Raw genomic sequence first — 25866 nt, forward strand, 5'->3', positions numbered from 1 at the left:
AAATAAAAACCAACCCCCTCTCCTCAAAACATGCGCAGGGGCTGGGGGAGAAATCTAAAGGAGCACCCCCAGGGTAGGTCTCCAGAGGCTGCTGACAGCTTTTTTGTTTCTGCCTGCGGGGAACATTTCCATATGAAGCATTTATAAATGATGAGGCAGCAGGTTCTGAGGACACTGGAAACCACAGTGTGTAAGCTAGAAGAGGAACTCCAAAACAACGCTTTAGGAGGAAATTTCTACAACTTTAATGTGGACTCAGAACCCTCAGCTACGGTTCCCACCAGCTTGGGTCTTGTCTTAGGCTGGTCCTTAATAAGCAGGGAACATAAGACACACAGCTTATTGTATAGGTTTCTTGGCCTTCATTATGGCAGTCAACCCAAGATGTGCAGACTCACACACACACACAAAAGATCCTTGAAAAAAGTGGAGAGGGGCGCAATTACACCATACTTCTATTCTTGAGCAGCCCCTTACACAGACAGCCTTGAGTAAAAGTGCTGAGGTACACTGGCTGCGAAGCAGACTCTGCAGTGGGTGGCCTGCTATAGCTCCTGGCTCACCAGCTTCAAACTGAGAGAACTTGAGGCTGATGAAACCCCTGCTCCAGTTGTTCAGTGATGCAACAGGGGTCACAAAAGCTCCAACTTCACCAAGGTGCTGTGAGGAAGAAGCATTTCAATGCATGGATCTATTTGGCACCATACCTGGCACATGGTAATCACTAAGTATAAGGTGCTAATGCCATCACTATCATTACTATCATTAATAACTCCGTTTCCCACATGGTCTCCATCCCATGAACCCATAGCTTCATCCTAAACCCCACACTTTGCCCTCTTCACCCACCCAAAGCATGTTTCTTCTCACTTCTAATCACGTCCCTTCTCCTATCTGCATTGCCTATCCATTAATCCAAATGCCATTATCTTTAACATTATCTTTAAAACGTGCATGATGACATCTTTAAGGTGCTACCAGAGCTGTTGCACCCATTCTGTTCAGGGGGAATGAAGGGTCCCCAGCTCCTCCTACCAGTTTTTATTTTTGTACTTTTGAGACTGGTTTCACTGTGTTGCTTAGACTGTCCTTAACTCCTGGGTTCCAGAAATCCTCTACCACAGCTGCCCAGTAGCATGGTCTGCAGGTGTATACCACTACACCTGGCTCTCCCATTTTTTAAAAAAATGCCTAATATATATATATATATATATATATATATATATATATATATATATATATATATCCACTTTGTGCCCACCCATACAGCCCTGCACCAAAGTCCTCAAGTACTTCTTAGACTTCAATGTCAGCAGTAGTCAGGGCTTCAGGCTGATAATAGTAGGAATTTAAATTCTCACTTCCAATGGTCTGTTATATGCACTGGCTAATTATTTTTTTCCCCTTTTGGTGCCAGCTCTGGGGCTTGAACTCAGGACCTGACTAATGCATTTAACCCTGCACTCTGCAGAGAGTGGCTTCTGCTTTCTGCTCTTGAGTCAGACCATAGTAGAGAAAAGAGAGAAAAGACCCAGTCATAGTTACTAACACTGATTACTTCTCTTTAGTCATCAAAGTTGTGCCATGGCTGCCAAAGTTTCGTGCAGTGGGCACAAAGGTACTCACCAGTCAGCAATGCATCCAGTTATTAGGTAGCCAAAGATTAATCCAACCAGTAAGGAGAACTTAGCGATATGGACCTTCCAGGCATTATCACACACAAGATCCCACTAGAGAGGGGCAAACAGAAAACAAATCAGAGAGACACATACATAGAGCTAGTCATACTCAATCACAGGGGCAACATGATAACCCTACAAGGTCATGGCTCCATCGTAGCTGCGTTGCATCTGTGGTTTTGAAAATCCAATGAGAAATAAAATTTGCCCACAAAATAAAATGCAGTGTTTTACTCTAGAATCATTATCTTTAAACAGGCATCTGCAGGATGAAATTCGGGGATGTAGTATTCTTTCAGTCCCAACTACTACAGGAAATCAGGAACAAAGGGAATGCCCAGGGAGATGAGCACCCTGACCCTGATGACCAGCAGCCCTCACCCCACAGACCTGCAACGACCAATCCAGGAGACAGGAAGGCCCTCCCACCATTCTAAACAGGATAGTATAACACCACAACACCAGAGCTGGGTGCTGCTGGTTTATACCTGTAATCCTAGCTACTCAGGAGACTGAGATCTGAGGATCTCCATTCAAAGCAAGCCTGGGCAGGAAAGTCTCCAATTAGCCATCAGAAAATGGGAAGAGACACTGTGGCTCAAAGTGGCAGAGTGCTAGCTTTGAGCCAAAAAGCTCAGGGACAGTGCCCAGGCCCTAAGTTCAAGCCTCACAGCCAACCAAAATAAATACATAAATAACACTGGGGAACAAGAAGTAATGTGCACATTTGCACACCACAATGCTCTGTACACCATAATCTTAAAAACAAAAGCAGGGTTCATAACAAATGCTGAAATTCGAACTTTAACTAAACAATCTTATTTTTTTCCTTGTAAATGCTCTTGAATTTTCCCGTATTGCATAGTATAATTAACTTGCTACAAGGAGAGAAAGTCAACCAATGTGTAAATACAATACTCAGTCTATTTTGTAAAATTAAGTTTTATTATTTAGTAAGAAAAAAATTGAAAGCTCTCACATTTTTCTCTTCTCCATTTACAGATGCAGGAAAGAATGGCATATTTGTTCTTAGGCAGTAATATGCGTCCAAGGATGGACACAGCATTGAAGTCCACCCCCAGCTTACCAGCAGGTCAGAAAAAAAAATAAACAAGAGTCTCCACAGGCTGGTGCTATGACAATGCAGCAACCCATTCTGGGCAGTACAGATGTTCTTCTGATGGGGGTAAGAAGTGTTAATGCCCCAGACTGCTGGGGCACTCAACTCCAGGTCAGTGGAGGCCAAGGGGTGGGGTTGCAACTGCAACTGGAGAGGTGCCCACAATGCAGGAATTTGGGGATGCTAGAATAAGAGACATTCTGGAGGCAAACAGAAAAGGTGAAAATGGAAGGTTGGATGGGTAGAAGGCTCCGGCTTCTTAGATGTCGATCTCCTTTACCCTGTTGTCTAGCTGGAGACTCAGAGTGTAACACAAAGGATCCTTGTGAATTCAGGGCCATTTCCAAGCTTCTGAAGAGCCTGGTGGAGTCCTTGAGGTCCAGAGCTTTGGATCCCAGGGCCAGTGGGATTTGTGAGCAAAGGTGCCACCTGCCACATTCTTCTCGCTCCTGCACTTGTGACACTTGCTCACAGAGCCCTGGACAGTCTGATTTTCTTATCTGTGCCATTTGGTTCCAGATGACTAAGGCATCACCAAGCTCAGGAAGGAAGAAAAGAAGAAGGGATGCAAGCATGAGCTGCACAGGCTGCAGCCAACAAAACACACACAGTTAAGGGCACTGTGGGCTGTATATTAGCTTGGTAAAGTTCAGACAATGGTATTCTTTCGAGGCCTAACTTCCTTCTATGACAACTCTTGTATTCCTCAAAATGCTCCAAAACCACAAGGACCAGAATATCAGCAGTTCCTGAGAATGAATGAGAATTGCAAATTGGGCCCCTTCCCAGATGTGCTGAATAGAAACTGCAGCTCAATACAGAAGTGTGGCTTAACAAGTTGCTCAGTTGATCTGAGCCCACCATGCCTCTGAGACCCTCCAGGTGATCCTGCCGTCTTTTCCCTGCCATTGTGAAGACAGTCCTCGAACTTCACCCTTTCAGTCAACTTCCAAGAAAAGCAAGGAGCTGCAACACTGCAGGATGCTCGCTCATGACTACTAGCTACTCTAGTATCAAAGCAGGACTGAAAAGTTCCATGACTCAAGTGGGTGCTTGGAGGCAAGACTGGAAAACCAACAGTCCTCGACATGCTATTCCTAAGAAAAATATTCTCAATTAAAAATGCCTGTTCCTAAACTCAGAATGCAGGTTTGCCTTAAAATGTGAAGTACGGTATTATTATGAACTTTGTGGGTCTTCTGTTTGCACAGATACTTACACATGGGCAACCATTATCTCCCAGGCACCGCCCACCTGCATGGACCTCAGCCTGAACATTCTTTTTTTTTTTTTTTTTTTTTTTTTTTTTTTTTTAATTGTATTTTATTTTATTTGAGAACATACTGTACAGAGAGGCTACAATTACATGGGCAGAATAATGCATACATTTCTTACCAAGCATTGCAGCCTCCTCCTTTGTTTACCCTTCACTTCCCTTCCCTGCCTCCCCCCTCCCCCCACCCAATTTTACCCCCCTCCCCCCACCCAATTATACCCCCCTCCCCCCCCCACACCGAAATTGTAAAGCTGGTTTTGACATGACATTTTGTACTTCTCATTGTTGCAACAGGTCCACCTGAATCCTTAAACGATTTGTTTGTCCCCATCTCCTCCACATGATATACTGATATCAAATATAGTGAAAGCGGGGGTTACACTGTGGGGGAGGGACATACAAAGCAATAAAGGAATAATCTTATAAATGCATTAGAAATACATGCATGAAAGAAACGAAAACATTAAAATACATATTTAAGGGTTCATTTTCCTAACATCACATTATCTGACCTTTTCCGCTTGACTCATACCTATACTAGATATTGCAAATAAGGGAAACCATGGGACCTATGCTTCTTTGGGCCTGGCTTACTTCACTTAATATAATTTTTTCCAAACCTTTCCATTTCCTAACAAATGGGGAAATGTCATTCTTTCTGATGGAGGCATAGAATTCCATTGTGTATATATACCACATTTTCTTGATCCATTCATCTACTGAGGGGCATCTGGGTTGGTTCCATATCTTAGCTATGGTAAATAATGCTGCAATAAACATAGTTGTGCTGGTAGCTTTAGTGTGGTCTTGTTTGTAAATATTTGGGTAAATGCCCAAAAGTGGGATTGCTGGATCATAGGGGAGATCTATGTGAAGTCTTTTGAGGAACCTCCATACTGCTTTCCAAAGTGGTTGAACAAGTTTACATTCCCACCAACAATGAAGTAAGGTTCCTTTCTGTCCACATCCCCTCCAGCATCTGTTGTTATTAGAGTTCTTGATTTTTGCTGTTCTAACTGGAGTGAGGTGATATCTCAATGTTGTTTTGATTTGCATTTCTTTTATGGCTAGGGATGTTGAACATTTCTTCATGTGTCTATTGGCCATCCTTCTTTCTTCTTCAGAGAAGCTTCTCTTTAAGTCTTTCGCCCACTTATTTATTGGGCAGTTGTTTCTTTGAGGATTTGTTGTTGGGTGGTTTAATTTTTTGAGTTCCAAGTATATTTTTGATATGAGACCTTTGTCCGTTGTATGGCTAGTAAAGATCTTCTCCCAATCGGTGGGCTTTCTATTGATCTTGCCAGCTATGTCATTTGCCCTGCAGAAGCTCTGCAATCTTATGCAATCCCATTTGTCCAACCTTTCTTTGATTTGTTGTGCTTCCGGGTCTCTATTCAGAAAATTTCGACCTGAGCCAAGGAGACCTAGGGTTTCTCCTATTCCATCCTGTAATGTTTTCAGAGTGTCTGCTTTGAGTTCAAGGTCTTTGATCCATTTGGAGTTGATTCTGGTGCAGGGTGATATATAAGGATCTAGCTTTAGTTTTCTACATGTAGTTAACCAATTTTGCCAGCACCATTTACTGAAGAGGCTGTCTTTCTTCCATTCTATTGTTTTAGCTTCCTTATCGAAGATTAGATGGCTATAGGTCTGTAGGTTCATTTCTGGGTTTTCAATTCTATTCCATTGGTCCTGAGGTCTGTTCTTATGCCAATACCAAGCTGTTTTGATTACTATGGCTTTATAGTAGAGTTTGAAATTTGGTATTGATATTCCTCCAGCAGTGTTCTTTCCGTTGAGGAGCGTTTTTGCTATTCGGGGTCTTTTATTGTTCCATATGAATTTTTGGATTGCCTCCTCTATTTCCTTGAAGAATGAGGGTGGAAGCCTGAACATTCTTGACAAGAGAGGAGTTAGCTTGAGCCCAGTTGCTGCTGGGAGAGCACCCAGCTGGTAGTATTCCCTTTGGTTGCAAGCACTTTCACATCTCTGTATTAATGAGTCTGTTGAAGGTTAGATGATGCAGAGGAGTCCATTAAAATTATATTAAATGGCTAGGAGACAAGATATTTTAATAAAGGCCTTCAAGGGAATGGAGAATATAGCCACTGCTGTTGTGAACTCTACCTCCTGAATAATAGCTATACCTGCCGGTGGGCAGTCACGACACAGTTGTTTGACAGTCATCCGATGTGACGTCTATCAATGAACAGTGCTACAATGGAAAATGTACATAGTAAAAGGAAGACTGAAGCCACTCATGGTAAGGAAAGAAAACCTACACAGAGGTACTGGTTAACACCTTGGACCTCAGCTTCAGAACACCCACCTGGCCTAGGGCAGCCAGGGGTGGAAGGAAGGTCAGGGAGTCAGAGCAAAGCAACCACCTTATATCTGATCCCTCTCACTAGGACACAAGATGGACAACATATCTGAGTCAACAAGCAAAGGACTGGAAGGCCCCAGCAGGCTTAGTAAGATAAGAGTTATTCATACCAGGAGATCCACCTAAAACAACACCCTTGCCCTCCTAGGGGCCCAACCCGGAGCCACATTCCATTTAGCTGGTGTGGGAATGCTGAGAGCTAGGAATCCACTGAGCTGGCTCCCTTGTTTATCTTCTCCTTCTGGTATTGACGAAAATATATTAGGAACACACAAAACATGTCCAGGCATAGCATTATCTCTTAAAGAATCTTCCTAAAGAATGTCAGAAGTATGAGGAAATTTTGAGATCACCAGGTCTATTTGTCTATATTGCTATAGATAGATATAGCAACCGGCCATAGAAACGAAGTCTGTGTACATGTTTAAAATTTTTAAAAATCTGACCAGAGTAATGTTCCAAAAAGCGGAAGACTGCAACCTCATGCAATGAGCTTTGTCTCCAGCCTTACCATGGTTGTCTCCCTCTTCTCATCTAACCAATCACCAAGCTCAGCAGATTCTACCTGTGTTTTCAAATGTATCCTGACTGTATTGTTATCTGTTCTCCACTGGTGCTACAAGCAGTTAACTTCTAGGAGGTTCCAGCCTTCTTCTGTCTGGTGTGTGTTCTTGTCATATGAGCCTGAAGGCTAAAAATAACACTTCCAGATTCTCTTACAGCTGAGGTTACAAATATGATTGATTTCTCTTTTTTTTTCCCCCAGTAGTAGGGTTTGAACTCAGGGCCTCAAGCTTACTAGTCAGGAGCTTTAGACTTGAGTAATGCACTCAGCCCATTTTTTCTTTAGTTATTTTTTTTCAAATTATGTTAGTTTTTGCCTGGACACAGCATTTTCCTCCCCTAAGACTAGCCTCCGACCACAGTACTTCTAACCTAAGCTTCCTACCTGGCTGGGGTACCGGTATGAATCATGAGGCCTAGCTTGTTAGTTGAGAAAGAGTATGTGATTCTCAATCTAGCCTCAAACTGTGATCCTCCACCTCCCCAATAAAGACAGAATCACAGGTGTAAGTCACTGTCCTCACTGTGGCCCACACCTTCAAATATGGTTTAGAATCTGTCAATCAAACACATATCCTAAAAGAACTCTCAATGACTACCCTAGTTCTGGTTTCTGGGCTGATTGGAAAGAGGAGGAATGTTAAGAAAGGTAAATGTAACATCCACTCTGCTAATTAGATCTGGCAGAGGTTGGGTGAGCTAGGAGCCAGCAGTTCTGGCAGTGGCTGAGGAAGTGTGCCGGGGATAGGATAGTGACTTTCTATTTCCCAGGACCCCAACAGTGACACTGGCAATGGGGTGCTGCGCTGGGAATTCATCCAGAGGTGCAGCCTGAAGCTTCTCTAGCCACTGAGCAGGAATCAGTTCCCTGTATTCTGTATCTCCTGAAATACTAGTTTCTAGTATTTGCAGACTGAACCCCATCCATTCCTTGACTAGGTTTGTTTGGGATAAAAGCTTACCCCACTCATTCCCTGACTAAGTTTGTTTGGGATAAGTTTGCGGAGCAAGATATGCCTCGCTAAGACACCCTCCCCGAACTAACACAAGAGCTTCTTCCTTGCGTTAACTCCCCCTTTCCAATCCATTTCCTAGAGAAAAATGAAAATGATCCTTTACTAAAGTATGTTAGCACTCATCTGCTGGTTTAACAAGTCCTAAAAGCTTCAAGTCACAGCCCAGTTCCTAACCCTGATGCCGCCCACGCTTGCTCTCTGCTGCTCTCCCCATCAGGAGCAGCCAGTGGGAATGCTGGAAGCTTCCAGCTGGGACTGAAGACAGACAAGTGGCTCCAAGACATATATCTGCATTCTTAATGCCACACACTAACTGAAGAAAAAAAGGCAGAGGTTATAGGAAATCACTAGACTTACTTTTACATTAATGCATTTTAAGAATAGCCTACAAAAAATACAGCTTATATTATTTTGAAGGACTACATAGAGTAGAGAAATGTCATCAAGGAAACTCAACAAATTTCTAAAGAAGATGACCAATAGATGACATAAAAATTTCAATTAGAGTGAATCCTATAATGTAGGATTGTAAGAACACAGATTACTTATTTCATGGTGGGATGAAAATCTCTCTGGATTGAAAACTAGGCTGGGAGGGGGAGAGGTCTACCTAGAGAAATGGCTGCTCCAATTTATGTCAGTTTAACTGTCGCTAGTTTATTGTTCAGTTTAATTATTATTTAAAATACCTATGCATCAAATACTATAAACAAAGCAGCCCAGTGAAGCATGCTCCAGTGAAGCATGCTTGTAATCCCAGCATTTGGGAAGCTGAAGCAAGAGGAGCTTGAGGTTAAAGCCAGCCTGGGCTACACAACATTTTGTCTCAAAAAAAATATATATGCATGTATGATCACAAATAATTATGAACACTTAAATTTGTAAGGTAAGTCTATAGTTAATGCCCTGAATATTGCATCAGGATAAACTTTTTTCCTCTTAAATATGATTGCTCATCAATATAAACTAACATTTCAACTAGAAATCTCTAGTGATGCAGGAGAGATGAAGGGGTAAGAATCTGTATAAGGAGACCAAACAGTCACTATTTTTCTGGAAGGCATGTGACAACATGCAGTATATTTGTTCAAATGCTGTTCTCTCTTTATCCCAGCAAGTCCCTTCTTAGGAATTTCCTCCCAAGGAAGTTATCCAGGAAGCCCACAGAGGCCCCTCTGCCACAGTGTTCACTGGTTGTTAAGAGCAAGTGAGATAGTAAATAGGAAAGAGACTGCACAGGTATTGACAACAATACTTTTGTAAAGTAACAACTAAGAGGATGCTCAGGCTATAATATAAATAACAATATAAAATAATAATATAATACATATCTTATAAATAAATAAATAAAAATAATATAAACAAAGCCCCAGAATGAAAACCACAATGAGGACAAAAGATGTTGGACGCATGGAGAACTGGAAGGCAGCCCCAAACACCAAGATGGCAGAACAGAATTGAGTTTGGTTTTCCAGTTTCTATGTTTCTTTACATTTCCAACTTTCTTTTTCATTCCTTCATTTATTATACTTGAACTCAGAGCCCAGGTGCTGTCGCTTAGCTTTTTTATTCAAGGCTAGCACTCTACCAGTTGAGCCACAGCTCTACTTCAGGCTTTGTGGTTAATTGGAGATAAAAGTGTCATAGACATTCCTGCCTCGACTCTCTTCAAACTGTGATCCTCAAATCTCAACCTCCTGAGTAATTAGGAATACGGGTGTAAGCCACGGACACCTCTGATTAATCTAGAAACTCTAATATGATAAGGAAATTCTAAAGGATGATAACAGCAGTAAGACAAGATCATTTTTTAAAACAAACCAACAAAGTAATACATCCCCCCCCACACACACACACATTCATCCTTTTTATGTATCAGTACTGTGGTTGAACTCAAGGTCTCATGCTTTTGCTCAGCTGTTTTGGTCAAGGCTGGAATTCTACCATTTGAACCATGTCTCCAGCTGTTTTTTGCTGGCTAATTGGAGGTAAGAGTCTCAAGGACTTGTCTACCTGGACTGGCCCTGAACCTTGATCCTTAGATGTCAGCTTCTGATTAGAATATGTTTTACACCATCTAAAATATAAGTCCAGGGAAGCCTGCTCTGCATTTTAAGAATAGATCCAGGTACAATGGCCTGCAGTCCTAGTTCTTCAAGGCTGAAGAAGGATAATCCTAGAGCCCAGGAGTTCATGGGTACCCTGGGCAACACCATAAGGCCCTACCTCAAAATAAATCAGCAAATAAGTACCATGTCTTAATAAGAAGAAAAGAAAGTGGCTGGGAACCAACCATGTTTTCACAGCCCAAAACTTACTTATGTTAATGCTTACCACTAAAGCACAAAGAAGATTTTGTTATTGTTGGTTTTTTTTAAATAGGGAAATAAATGAAGAATTCCCCTGAGTTCCATCTTTTGAAGTGGAGATCCCCTCTGCAGCCTCTCACATCAGCAAACCAGCAGGGTTTTCCCAGTCTAACCCTGTGCACAGCCAGCTGTGATAAAAGGAAATATTCCCATTCAGTACAGCAAAGAGGGAAACACTGCTTAAACTTTCAAAGGCTTTAAGGAAACAAAATTCCTGACAGGGTTGCAGGAATTTACAAGTATGTGGAGTCAGCACTTTTCCCCCTCTAAAGTGGCCTTTAGGCAGCCTGGTGTGAATGCCACTTTAGAGGGGGCAAAGTGGTGTTTTATATGCTGTGGATCTGCTGTGCTCTGTAGGTGGTTGTTGTTTTGATTTTGGTTTTTCTTTTGTTTTTTACACTAGAGACATTGCATTGGCAAGAATATTCAATATTCTACACACACACACACACACACACACACACACACACACACACACACACACACATACATATGGGTCACCCCGAAACATGATCCACAGATGGACTAAAGAAACGAATCCCATAAGCCAGGCTGAGGGAGCATGCTAACTACAGTTAGCTCTGTACATGAAGGCACCCCAAGCCACCTGCCTTAGTACTCTAGGTCCAACTGTCCTTTTTCTAAGACTTCATGAAAATTCAAAATATATAACATGATTTTAAAACCTCAAATTATTGTTTTTTTGCCTCCAAGCTCGCCCTCAAACTTAATAAATAAATAAGTAAACAAACAAATAAATAAATTTTCTGTGCTGGTCCTGGGGCTTGAACTCAGGGCCTAGATGCTGTCTCATAGCTTTCTTGTCCCAGCCTCCTGATTTGCTAGGATTACAGGCATGAGCCATAGGTGTTTGTCTTTGTCCTCCAGTTTTAAAAGGCTCACTGTCAACAGTAGCTAACACAAGTGCCAATTAGAGCTGGCAACCTCACAAGCTTCCTTAGATGACATCATAAACACCCTTGCCAGGTACTCTGAAGGGAATTTTGTTTTGTTTTTCTCTCTCTTTTTCCTTTTTTTTTCTTGTTAATTACTGCTTCAATTACTCCTCAACTTTCATTCTTTTCTAACTTGGTCCTAAAAGAGTAACCATGTCCTACTAAAGGACATGCAAAATCAACTGTGTTTGTCTGGGCTAAAGAGGGACTCACCTCAAAAACCTGCAGTCCCAGTTTCTCAGCTTGGCTTGCTCAAGGCTGGCACTCCACCACTTGAGTCATTATCTCCAGCACAACATTTCATGGGTAAAGTGGAGACTGAATCTTGTGAAATTTTCTGTCCAGACTAGCTTCAAATCTTGATCCTCAGGTCTCAGGCTCCTGATTAGCTAGAATTACTGGTATGAGCCACTGGCATCAGGCCCCTGGTCAAGGTTCTTAAACTTCCTGTAGCCCATTCTTGTGGCTTATACAGTAATTTTGGATTCATTGCAAATCCTAAGAAATGATCTATCTATCCTTGTCTCTTCTCCAAATGGAATTCCTACAACCTACTTCCTTCTTTTCCACACAGTGTGTTGAAGTTGGAGGAGTGCAAACTGCGAGGCTTCATTTATGATGCTGAGCTTTCCTCATTCTCAGGAATCTTACCCTTTTTATAGGGCAGGGGAAACAGCATTGCTTTCCAGGAGAATTTTAAAGGGAAACAAAAATAACCACACAAATGTGCTCCCAGTTGAGCTGATGTGTGATTATTTCTGAGAAAACATATAGGAACTCACTTTGCTTTATTTTTTTTTCAGCCTCCCTTCCGTCCTTCCCTCCCTCCTTCCCTCCCTCCCTCCCTCCTTCCCTCCCTCCCTCCCTCCCTCCCTTCCTTCCTTCCTTCCTTCCTTCCTTCCTTCCTTCCTTCCTTCCTTCCTTCCTTCCTTCCTTCCTCCCTTCCTCCCTCTCTCCCTTCCTTTCTCCCTTCCTCCCTCCCTTCCTTCCTTCTTCTGTGGAACTAGGGTTGAAATCAGACCTTACTATGAAGGCACTGTACCACTTGAATCATGCTTCTGGTGCTTTTGCTATGATTATTTTTTTTGTCCAGGGTCTTACTTTTTGCCCAGACCAGCCTGAACTGGGATTTTCCTACTTTACACCTCCCATCATAGCCAGATGACAGGTACATAGCACCACACCCAGTTTTTTGTATTTTTTTTTCTGTTAAGATGGGATATCAAGAAATTTTTGCCTTAAAATCTTGGCCTCAAACTAGAGCCTCCAAAGTAGTTAGGACTAAGGGAATGAGCCACTGATGGGCATGAGTAACTGATGAGTGGCTAGTTTACATTTTTTCTTAGAGGAAATAGAATGTGTACTGTTTTAAATATCTTTATACATTTGGTAGATTCCTCTATGGAAATTTGTGGAAGCTAGGTAGATCCTTACATCTCAGCAGAGACTATTAAAAAGCAATGTCTTTCTATTAACTATATCCTTGAAGAACCTATCCAAAATATGCAATATATTTTAACAATGAGTCTTATCCAAGAAAGGAAAAATAAAGAGCAAGCTATATAAAAGTATATTAAGGAGAAAGAGACAGAGAGAAAGCACTATAGAGAGCTCTAAGGAACAAAGCAGCTATCAGTGTCTTCAGTGAAGTTAGCATACAAGCTCCCAACAAGCTTCTAGCACAGTAACTTCTACCAAGTGAGGAGCACTGTTTGCCTGGGGATTACCCACATTCCCTATGTTGCTAGAGGATATCTTCTAATTAGTTAAGAGTGTATGAACAAAAGTGGACTGTGGCATGAACACTGACACTCTTCCCACTCATTCTGGAAAGACCACCATATCACACACAAAGACCCTTCTGAGAACTGCTCCCCGATCCTGTCCCCATCTAAAAGATGAGACCCACTCTAACCACTATAACTGAACTCTGCACAAACCTTTGGCTGGAGTATGGAAGGGCTGTATGGACTGGGTTCCTTTTTTTTCAGTGAGCTTCTGTTACTTTTGTAAGCTATGATTAAGTGAAAAGACAAGTGGATGAAAAATGATAAAATGTAAAAATGGGTATAGTTCCATATTCCTATGTGATTTAATTAACTCCCTAGGCCAAATCAGAACCCCTTCTTTGTGCTCCTATGGCATGGCTGTACTTATGATAAACACCAGACTATCAAAACATTACACCTGGACCGGGCACCGGTGGCTCATGCCTGGAATCCTAGCTACTCAGGAGGCTGAGATCTGAGGATCACGGTTCAAAGCCAGCCCGGGCAGGAAAGTCTGTGAGACTCTTATCTCCAATTAACCACCAGAAAACCAGAAGTGGCACTGTGGCTCAAGCAGTAGACCACTCGCCTTGAGCTGAAGACCTGAGGGACAGCGCCCAAGCCCAGAGTTCAAGCCCCATGACCAACACACACACACACACACACACACACACACACACACACACACACACACACACACACACACACACACTTACACATGCCTGTCTGTGAGTCTTCTTCTCCCACTAGCTCAGGTGCTGGAAACTGTGACCCACAGACCAAATACAGCCCTGTTCCTATTATAGTAAATAAACTTCTACTGTCACTCACCCACATTTCATTTATGTATCATCAAGGCTTCTTTGGCTCTACAAGGGTAGGCTGAACAGTTGTAACATACACCACACAGCCCATGAAGCCAAAGCTATTTGCTCTTACTTTCTGATCCTTTATAGAAAGCTTGCCAATGCCTGCACTAACTGAGTGACCATGTCTTATTATTCTATGCTTGATACTGAAGTACTGGGAGGCCCAGGGGGCCAGGGTAGAGCGGGGAATACTCTACTCTGGGTCATTGGTTTCTCATTTGTTGTTCTCTTAGAATTATTTCTTCAAATATAATTTAGCTTAAGTAATTAACCTCTCCTCAGAGCACACAATTTATACCATTTACAACATTTTGTGTTTATGTCCAAATTTTTACCATGGGTGATTTTCCTCAGGGAGAGGTATTTCTAGTTTTATTATTAAAATAATAGAAAAGTGGGTATATCAGAATTTTATGTAAAACAATAAGGACTTTTCTTTTAATGGAACACATCTATTTCATAAATTAAGTTCTAGAGAAGAAACGAAAGTAAGATTAGCTAAGAATCTATCATTAGCAAGGCACTCTGTTAGCTGCATGGCCTGAGCGCTCCCTAATCCCCAGACCTCCTATAGGAGTAGCCATCAACATGTGAACTTAAAGAGGCAAAGCAACCATCCCAAGATCAGATGGCTTTGAAGCAGATTATAAATTAAAGTCTCATTAAATCACATATTCTGCTGGCCACTGGTACCTCATGCCTGAAATCCTACCTGCTCAGGAGACTAAGAATTGACACGATGAAAGTTCAAAACTAGCCCAGAGAGCCAAATCTGAAAAACTGTTATTTCCAGTTAACCAGCAAAAAGCCAGAAGTGTAGGTATGACTCAAGTGAGAACACCACCTTGGACAAAATAGCTAAGGGAGAGTGTGAGGTCTTGAGTTCAAACCCAGTATTGGGGCAAGTGCTTGCTCCTGCTTCCCCAAATAAACTCCACATGTTCATTCTCTGCAGTAAGCTCAAAGCCGGAGCCCTGTTCATCAACTGATATCCATTCTCTGCGATGTGGTAGTTGGTGATGGATTACGTCTGTGTTGCTGGATTCAGTTCCCTCCATATACAAGGAAGCAGAGTGCTGTAGTGAAAATAGGACAGGCTTTGCATTTCATCATTAGGTGACCGACAAAAGTATTTGTGCCATGTCTGTAAACAGCAAGTAGGTCCCCAGTAAATGGCAGAGGTTCAAAACAGTATTAGGCTGGGGTGTAGAGAGCACTTGCCTAATTTGTGTAACACCCTGACTTTAATCCTCAGTACTGTAAACAAACAAACATCCTAGTACCTGATGAGAAACTCTAAGCTGAAAATCCAAATTCTGAGATGCTCCAAAACCCAAAATTTTTGAGTGTCAACATGATGCCCTGGTAGGTAGAAACCTCCACACCAAAGGTTATATGACAAGAACACTGAAAAATGCCCTATCAAATGGCCTTCAGGCACTGCATCTAAACAGTATATAAAACAAAAATCAATCTCATGTTCAGACTTGTATCCTGTCTCCTAGATACCTCATTTTGTATAAAAACCTGGACCCAAGTGTTTTGGATAAGGGATCTTCAAGCTGAATGTTATTTTTCATAGAATCTTTAGTGCCAGAAGGGCTAGAAAAAGTCATAGTCAACCTCGTAATTTACAAAATGAGCAAAGTGAGGTCCAGAGGGGTGAAGTGACTTGCTCAAAATATACAAAAGCTTCTACCCCTGCCAGACACAGTCAGAGACCAGTTGTTGGCTGAGGTGTGCTACACTGGGCTGCTGTGGAAAAAGCCATCTTTCAACAGGCTGACATGATACTCCAGGAAGCCTGGCTCTCCCAACAGACTTACAAATCAGTTATGGCCAAGCTGGGGCATTGTCCAGTACCATCTGCAATTAAGGAAAACCCTTACAACATGAATGATTAAAAAAAATAACATTTTAATCGGAGCCAACTCCTAAGCTTCCTGCCAAACAGCCGCCTTTTTTTTTTTTTTTTTTTTATAAGATATGGTTCACAGCAGCTGAAAAAGGTCAACTAATTTTTTATCTGGTTTCAACACTGGTCTCACCATCAGGAAGAGGATATGAATGTTATTAGGTGAAATGTGAAGCTAGATTTTTTTTCTTTTGTTGCCTTGTCTGGTGAAACTGGAAGCAGGTACAGTGAATTTAAACAACCACCTTTTTTCCGTGATGATGACAACCAGCATCAGCCCTTGACAAACTACATATAACCCAAGCCTGCAACCTGGCCCACATGCACCCAGAGAAGCTTAACTCAGCCAAGGGTTAAAGTAGAGGAGAACATAGGTTTCAAATTCTCACCACCTTGGTCTAGTCTTTATTATATCTGGACTATAGCTAACCACCATCTCTGAAAAAGACTGTCATGTGATCAACAAAACAGGCTGAAGTCTGAGCCCAGCACTTGAACATAATCTTCCAAAGAAACTGGGACTCCCCAGTCCAGATGGAGAGCCCAGTGAATCCATACTTCTATTCCAATTTTTCTCTGTGATTGCCAAACAATCCTAGGCAAATTATTTCACCTTGTGGGGGCTCTGTTGCAACATTTATGATGTCAGAGGTACAAACTCTACAATATGCAGTGTTCTAAGAGTGCCCAAATGATATAGATACAGGCACAAGTGGATTATTACTCATGAATTTTGTCAGTGAGTTAGGAAGGTCCTAAGGAGCTACATCTGAGATCACTAAGACTATTTTGAAAAGAGGTTCAGTAAGTCATCTGAGTCCCACCACTAACTGATCCACAGCAAGGGTTTTCTACATCCTGTGTGCATACCAGCACTGAGAAGGTGGGAATGGCAACTCAGAACAGGCCCTCAAGGGAAAAGCTGTGCTCCCAGCCGGACTGGGGCTAGGAGGACCTGGCATAGTCATACATGGGACTCTGGAACATTTTTCAAGTCCTTCTAGATTGCAAGATGTTGATGGCCTTCCCTCAGACCTCCCTAGCAGCATCCTGGGAATAGCAACTCAGCCTCTTCCCCAACACCTCCTTGCAATCAATCACTCCTTATCATTTCTCTGACCATCGAGACAAGTATTCAGATGAACCAACCTAAATGTGTTTATATGCTTTACTCTTGACCTATTAATCTCCTACAACCACCATGCTGACTTGGTAGGGTGACAACAGAAGGTGACCAAGTAGTCTGGCTCCCAGCTAACCAGGGCTTAGCTGGAACTCAAATCTACAGACACAGCCCTTGCAAAGAGAGGTGGCTCTGCCTTAGATGGCAGCCAGACTCCTCAGCTCCGATGTGAATGCTCTAGTATCCTGAGGACAAGCTGACTGAGAGGCGGCTTCATGTATAAGCCCAAAGCATTCTGGAACCAAAGCCAGGACTGCCTTCCCGCATATTGTGGCTGGTACTGGAAATCAGCTTTCTGGGAACCCTAAGTGTGCTTGAGACAGGGAATGGAAGAGTATACACCCTTCCAATACTCTCCAGGAGATAATTTAAACCTCAGTAGGTGAGAGAAAGCAGAACAGCAATCCTCTCAGAACCAAAGTAGCTGCAAGATAGCCCAAGCAAAGTCATCGCCATGAACTCAGCCCGATTTCTTGGAGGTCGTCATCCCTCCCATCTCATCAGGTCACAGTACGGCAGGTTCTGCTTCTGTAACTGGCATTGCATGCACAGCTCCGAAAGAGCTTCCCTCTCCTGTCTTAGATTTGGGATTACAGGGACAGCCTGGGAGCCTGTTGGGTGAGACTGGAGATGAGTGTGATACTCCTTCTCCTGTAATACACACAGTGAGTTTAACTGACATCAGCATTTGGCTTTCATGGGCCTGGCTTTGCTTAACAATCGAGGACATCTGAGTTCCATCCCAGCCCTTCTAAATTAGTAGCCCCCATTCCCTCTGTACTCAACAGAGCAATTCAACAAGGCATGGCACAGGATAATAAGTTGATCCAGCCAATACCTCTACTTTACTTTTCACCCTCTCTAAGCCAAAGTAGGAGGCAAAAGACAAGATGAAAGAAAAAACAAATGGATCGTGAAAAAAAAAAAACTAGACTATCCTCTCTTATGTGACTGTACATCTAAGATGCATTTGTCTCTAAATCAGCCCTGAAGCATTTGCTGAAGGCAGCATGCTTGCAAGGGCATTACTAGACACTCATCTGAAAAGGGCACTGGGCTGGGGGTTTAGATCACTGGTATAGCTCATGCTTAGCATGGGTAACACCTTGAGTTCATCCTCAGTCTTTGGGAACCAATGGAAAATAATTTGCAAAGCTGATGTACCGGACTTCTGAGTGGCTTTAATTATGTTGACATATATTATGAATCCTGAAAATGGGCATTGCATGAAGCATTTTCCAAGCTTATTTGGTCTTGGAGATTCTCTCCCACTACACCCACTTTCAAGGGCATATCATTTCACTATAGAATGTGATGTGGCCACACATATTTTGCTTGTTCTCCATGACCTAATATTATATATGAATATATTGCAAATTGTAACACATGCAAATTCTGGGATTCTAAGGCTAGGATAAAATAATCTGGTCACAAGCCACATGAAGACAGAGAAAGAGTATTCATGTGCATTAAAGGATGTTCAAACTAACCAGAGGAATGTTTTTCTAACCTCCATCAGAGAAAGTAAAAAATGAGAACTATTTTCCTCTGAGTCCTCAAGAGATTGTAACTGCGAACTGGTAAGAAATGGACAAACACTCAATATTCATAGGAAATGACCCTCAGAAGGTCACAAGAAAAAGGGTTACACTTCCTCCAAGAGAAACATGTCTGTACTGCTTAACCTCTACCTTTCCCCTATAAGACAATGAGGCATTGACTTGGGTCCAGTTATAGCCATATGCCATACAGGTACTTAAAACATTTGTCCCTTTCAAAATTCTCTTTATGTCCCAAATCAAAAGACAGTACATACCCATGGTAGGTATATGTGTTTGTGAATATATACATGTAGATATAATATAAATGCATAGATATATATGCATAGAGAGCATTATTCACAGTAATAGTTAAGATAGAGGGCCTCTGCTCCAATGACATCCAGTGTACACTATAGCCAGTAGGACAGCTCCCTTCTCTGCTCAGAAAACAACAGCTCCAGCAACTACTGTGGCTTTGGGATTAAGATCTACAAAACTGTGAAAAGGCCTAAGTTTAAAATAATTGTTTAAATCTTTCCAAACCATGCCAGTGCTTTGCAAAGGACAGAAGAGCCTACCTTCTTGCTGCTGGCACAACTGTTCTTCAGCTCAGAGTAGACCTGAGAGAATCAGAACTTGGAGTGAGTCTCCAATATTCTCATCCTTTCAACAGCCTTCACAATGAATACATCATATACGTGGAACTCCAATCTCTAAAGTTACCTTATTGCTAGGATATTATTGGTTGCTTAACCTGCATTGAAAGCAATGCAGTCCATCTCAGGATGACACGCTTGCACAGGCACAGACATGCACCCTGACAACCTGCAGAACACGTGACCTTCCTTTAAATCTACTCATGTGTGTTCAAGCCACAGGTGGGATGTCTGTCTCTGCTTCATTTGTCCCTTGTGGATGTTAGGTGAGAGGTGAGAAATCCAAGGGCTGAGCTGGGTAAAAATATTTCCCATTTCCTTCCTGAGCCTAGTGAAGGCTGCAAATGTCATCCTTCTGAAAAAAAGGAAAAACAAACAAACAAAAAACAACTCTCCTTGCTCAGAGGTCATGACCAGGCTTCGCTACAAACAGGAATGCCTAGTTCTTACTCTAGGATAGGCAGCTTGAGAGCAGAAGCAGTATCTGTACTGGATAGTGTATGGTTACAGGTTCTTCTGCCCCCAGCTGTCGGCCTTCCCAAAGCTGGCCTGGGTGCTTCTCACAGACAGGGAAAACAAGGAGGATGCGAACAAGACAAGAAGTCCTACTCAAGGCCTGTCTTACATGTCACAGACACAGGATGCACCTCCATCAGATCCACTGCTAAGTCATCCCTGGATCCCCCATAGCAACAGCTGATAGCTGGCTTCCTCCACATGTGGCTTCTTCCTGCCTATGGCACTACTACTGTTCTCAGTGTCTCCCCATCAGACGGGGAGTGAGTCCTAGGAGCTGTGGAGTCATGATTCTCCAGCGTCAGGGATTCCTGCCCTTTGGGGATGGCAGTCCCTCCCCCAAAGCCCTATCATACCTGCCTTCTACCCCCTTCCCCCCAAAAAGAAGAGAAAGTGAAGGAAATTTGTCTAGTACATCAACAAGTCAAGGCTGCCCTGATTCTGCCAATCAGCTCTTAACTATTAGAACTGAGAGGCAGTGAGGTGTGGGAAGGATGCATAAAAAGCAGATTCCAGGGGCTGGGAAGGTGGCTCAGTGGTAGACTGCTTTCCTTGCATGCCTGAGGCCCTGAGTTCGATTCCTCAGCTCCACATAAGCAAAAAGAAAAAAGCCAGAAGTGGTGCTGTGTCTCAAGTGGTAGAGCGCTAGCCTTGAGCTTAAGAGCTGAGGGACAGCGCCCAGGCCCAAGAGTTCAGGCCCCACGACCACCACCCCCCCAAAAAAATAAAGCAGATTCTAGTGCTCATAGCAGCCTAGACACCACTGCCACAGCCCATCAACATGTGGCCTGAATTCAGTCAACTTTGTCCTGGAGAGATCTGCATCCTTGGATCAACTCAAATACATTATTAACAGTCAGATAAGACAAACAAGGAAGAAGAAAAATGCTCATATTCTTGAGGCTATCTACTTTTGACAGGTGCTTTTTTAGAAAATGATTGAACAAACTCCTCAGAAAATGAGTCTTGTATGAAAAAACACTCTAGCCTGGGACAGAGATTTGATGACATACCATGCCATATGGCTCCAGAAAACTATCATGCCATATAGCTCTAGAAAACTACCCCTATTAAACACCTTCACCTTCTTGCCTCTTTACTGAATGCTTTAAAGTAGTTTCTCAGCATCAACACTGTGTCTGAATATGGCCAAGTCTATAGAAACAGACAATTCTTTACTTAGGACATGGACATCAAACACAGTTGAAAAGGAATACAATGTGACCGCACCCAGGATCCAGCAATTAGAGCAGCCAGATGGTGCTGTGAGCACCTGTGAGGGACTGATCCTGCTCAGAAGGGCAGTTCGAGGCCACCTGAAGTGGAGGAAGTTGGCTCTGGGTGATGGGAGGACCCCTGGCCAGCGGCTAGGGCTACTAGCTGGACGCTTACATTCATAGAAGAGAAGCCCATGGGTGCTACTCAAAAATGTCACCTGTGCACCAGGTGCCAATGGCTTACACCTGTAACCCTAGCACTCAGGAGGCTGAGATCTGAGGATCAAAGTTCAAGGCCAGCCCAGGCAGGGAAGTCCCTGAGATTCTTAAATCCAATTAATCACAGAAAAAGCTGGAAGTGATGCTGTATCTCAAGTGGCGGAGCACTAGCCTTGAGCAAAAGGAGCTCAGGGACAGCATGCAGGCTCAGAGTTCAAGCCCCAGAACCAGCAAAAAAGAAAAAAAGAAAAACCACCCCTGCTAATGTGGGGCTGTGGCCTCTGGTGCCTGCCTCTTGTCCCAAGGGAAAGCTCTCATTTCCTGCTGCTGGAAACACCAGAAAAGTATCTCCCTGGGAATTAATTATGGAGAAGACATGCTGGAATGAGAAGACACTTTGAAAATAAATATCTTTTACTTCCAAATAAATGTTTTTTTTTTCAGTAATTAACCATTATTATAAACAGGTTCAAAGAACCTCCTTTAAAGAGAGATTTAGGAGACAGGGATCTAGCTTAGTGGAAGAGCGTGCAGAAAGCCTTGTGTTTGATCACAAGCACCAAAACACACACACACACACACACACACACACACACACACACAGACTTAGCCATTAGCAAAGCTCATTCATAGAGATGTACATTGTACATGCAAGCTGTTTACCCAAATGAGCTGCCCTATTAGGCAAAGTATGCCACTAAGCTTTGTCTGTACCATTAAGGAGCTCAGCAGACTCCTTCTTCACAAGGATGAGGTACACTTAAAACCTCCTCTTAACCCAGGCAGGATGATCAGCTCTTCCTTCCCTCACTCTTCACCTGTGCTCTGGGGTCTCAAGGCTGATTCCTAAGTGAAGTAAGCCAGACCCAAAGAAACATAAGTCCCATGGCTTCCCTTATTTGCAACAACTAGTCTAGGACAAGCAGGAAAGCTCAAAAGCTATATACATGTGTCCATATAAAATGATGCTAACCGAAATAAACCCCAAGATGTACACATGTGGTTTTATCCTTCTTGCTGTTATTTTTAATGTGTTTATAATGTACCATGTTCTTCACCCATGGTATAATCCCTGTTTTCCCTATATTTGATTCCAGTGTCCTGCATCTTGTATATACATTTTTCTATTTGGGGAGGGAAAGGGAAATAACAAAATGCTGAAACAAGGATACAGGTTGACCCACTGTAACAATGAGATGTACAAGACACTATGTTGAAAACAAACTTTATAACCTGGGGCGGGGGGGAGGAGTTTGGGAGGTGGGGAGGGAAGGGATGGTAGGAGAAAATCAAAAGCGGGGGTAACAATACTCGAAAGGAAATGTATTCATTACCCTACTCATGTAACTATAACCCCTCTGTACAGTATTTTTACAATAAAGATATATATTGAAAAAAAAGACTGATTCCTACCATATAGCCAACCATTTCTTGGGCATGGTCAGGAAATCAGCTTCATCCAAGGCCTCTCTACCTGGACACAGGGCCCAATCACAGTTATAAGGACCTGCAGGACCCCATGGGGTGGTCAGCAGTAATCCAGCCTCCACACACTAGCTGTCAATAGCAGCCCCACCCCACCAAAGTGTGAAAACCAATAAAATCCCTCCAGGTATTGTCAAATGTCCCAAGCTTGGCAGTGGGGGGGGGGGGGGGAAGAAGCAGAATCATCCCACTTAGATAACACCTAGATTGACACAGGGTTCCACTGTATTTCCAAAAGTTGCCCAATACTCCTAAGTGCTCTGGATCCCTTCCATTCAGACAGACCTTGTTCATTCTGGCACTGACTTAAAGTTCTGAAAAGCAGTGGCTTACAGTGAAGACATCAAATTGGATCAGAGGCTATTTCAGATGAACAGCGCCACTATGCATTTTCGACAGCTCAATGAATTCAGACTTGAGGTTTGAGTTGACCTATGTGTCCTCTACTTTCCATTTGGATCAGCCTAGAATAGATCACATGTCTTCCCTCAGCCTGAGCAATGGCCCCTTAACCAGTGCCATTGTAGAATGCTTACTGAGCACTGGGCCAGAATAGCAGGGGGAGGGGATGGAATGCAAGAACAGGGAACCAAGTAGGGAAGTGGTGGAGAGAAAGGTGGGTTCTAGGATAAAGAAGCAGCACTTTCAAAGGCACAATGTTGTTTGGGAAACAAATCAATAGTCAGAACATGGGCTCTGGGAGACAGAGACAAGAAGGAAGGGGGTCCCCATCAGGCCCTACTTCATTCTAAAGACCATGGACTACAAGAATTAGAAAGCTACTCAGCTACAACATGAAAACTATTGAAAAAAGAAAAACTAAACTAAAAATACCACTGGGATTTGGGGCAAGGAGGTCAGATAAGATTGAAGCCAGATGGGAACTTGGTCCAGCAGGTAACAGAATGCAAGCCTAGGGATTCAAGAGAACACTAGGACACTGCAGACACACAGCAGCTCAGTGCCCGGGGTGCTCTGGAACTCTAGGTTATGGTCTAACTGTCCACTCTGAACTTCTGTGTTGGTGTCCTAATGCTTAAGAGATCAGATTGTGATAAAATTTGGAGACAGAGCCTTTGATGAAGTAATAAAAATAAACCGATGTTACACAGATGGGCTGAGTGGTGTCCTTGTAAGAGAGACTTTAGTAAAGCTCAGTGGCAGGGTGAGTACTTAGTGAGGCCCTGGGTTCCATTTCCAACAGGTAGGTAAGCAAGAAGAAAGGAAGGAGGGAGAAAGGGAGGGGGAAAACAGAAGGGAGGAAAAATGAAAGAAAGGGGGAAGGAGGGAAAGAGGCTAGGAAGAAGAAAGGGAGGATGGAAAGAGGTATGGAGAGGTAAAAATGGAGGAAGGAGGTGAGAAAGGGAGAGGGAAGGACAAAGAAAAAAGGGATGAGAAGAGGAAGAGGGAAATGGAGGGAAGAAGGGAGGCAAGAAGGAAGGGAGAAAGGGGGAAGAATAAAAGGAGGGAGGGAAGAGGTAGATAAGTAGATGAGCACACAGACACAGAGAAGGAAGATGGGAAAGGCAGTCATCTATAAAGCCAAGAGAGAATGGGTCAAAGAAGCCCATCCCGCCCACATCTTGATCTTGGGTGATTTCAACCTGCACAAGGGAGAGGAAATCCACACTCGATGTTTTAAGCTGCCCAGTCAGTGGCATTTGTTACGGCAGCTCTAGGAACTAATACAGCAAGGCCACCTGGAATCACCAAGCAGTCCCATGGGATCTGGTTTGGGCCAGCCTGACAGCTAACTGCAGCAGTAAGAACACACAGAGCCTGGTGGGGACATGGGCAGCACTGCCATGTCCCTCTACTGAAAACACAGGTAGTGTGGGCTCATGGGCAGTGGCCCTGCCATAGTTGGTGATGGAAGCTTGTTAGGTTTTCAAGAGGCCCAGAGTAACTTAAGTAGCTCTTCGGATCAGCACCGAGGGCCCGAAGGTAGACAGGAGCCTTATCAGGATGAAGCCAGCTTCTTCTCTGGGCCTCTGTATCTCAAGCCCTAAAATCTCCCTCTTTTATCACTTCCCACATAAAACTTACAAAAGCAACACCAAAGAACTGAATGCAAGGGCATGCAGGGGGAGGGGGTGGGTCCCAGGCCTGTGCTCTCCACAGCATTCCTCAGGTCCCCCACAGAGGAGATTCCTTCATCTTCTCTGCTGGTCAAAATCCAAGGCCTCCGTTAGGGAGGTGTGAACGTTGGACTCCTGTCCCAGGTTAACAGCCCGCCAGATACTAGTGGCTGCTCTGGGCTCTTCTGCTCTTCACTTGTCCTCTTAAGCCTGCTTACCTCATCTTGCCCTGTGTCTGGGATCCTCAATTCAGTTTGTGTCCAATAAGGCCATGAGTTTCTTCTCTGAGGCAGAGATAGTCATCTGTCCCTCTCTGATCACCTGCTCAGGGATATTCTGAGAGAAGGACCAGAAATAGACACTGCACATGTGGCTGCCAAATGGCCTTTTCCAGAAGAGGGCCATGATGGAGCATTGTACATGATTACCTCAAAAAGGAGGACACTTTCCCCAGGTTCACAGCTGCCAAAAGGTAGAAGCAACTCAGTGGTTCACCCATGAATAGATGGGTAAAAAAATTATGGTCCTGTATCCCTATTTAAACGATCCATTGCAACAATGAGATGTACAAGTCGTTATGTCGAAAAAACGAACTTTACAACTTTGGCCGGGGGGGGGGGGTAGGGGGGTAGAGGGGTGGAGGAAGTGGGGGTGGGAGATGGGAAGGGATGGGAAGGGGAAACAAAGGGGGAGGAAATAATGCTTGATAAGAAATGTACTCATTATCTTGCCCATGTAATTGTAACCCCTCTGTATGGTATTTTCACAATAATAAATAAATAAATAGATAAATAGATAAATAAATAAAATTATGGTCCATATACAATGAAGTATCATTCAGACTTAAGAAGAAAGGAGAGTTGGATATGTGCTACAATATGAATGAACTCTGGGGACATTATCATGTTCCATGACATAAGCCCATGCCAAAAGGATGGATACTACAGGATTCCACTTATTGAAACACCTAGAGTGTACAAATTCATAGGGACACAAAGTAGGATGGGGGCTACAAGGGCTAGGGGGAAGAAAGCATGGAGAGTTAGTGTTTA

General features: G+C 43.2%; 1 protein-coding gene across 4 annotated transcripts in view; it reads right to left on the reverse strand.

Moving 5' to 3' along the window:
• Slc22a23 (solute carrier family 22 member 23) overlaps positions 1 to 25866 on the reverse strand; it is a 198433-nt gene that overhangs the window by 157845 nt on the left and 14722 nt on the right. For all 4 annotated transcript variants that reach the window (XM_070024645.1, XM_070024646.1, XM_070024647.1 and 1 more), the window contains exon 2: positions 1627 to 1730. In XM_070024645.1, the coding sequence (XP_069880746.1) occupies positions 1627 to 1730 (104 nt within the window). The remainder of the gene's footprint in view (positions 1 to 1626; positions 1731 to 25866) is intronic.

This window comes from Dipodomys merriami, unplaced genomic scaffold (genome assembly GCF_024711535.1).
Source record: "Dipodomys merriami isolate MVZ:Mamm:240054 unplaced genomic scaffold, mDipMer1.0.p SCAF_16, whole genome shotgun sequence".
Lineage (NCBI taxonomy): Eukaryota > Metazoa > Chordata > Mammalia > Rodentia > Heteromyidae > Dipodomys > Dipodomys merriami.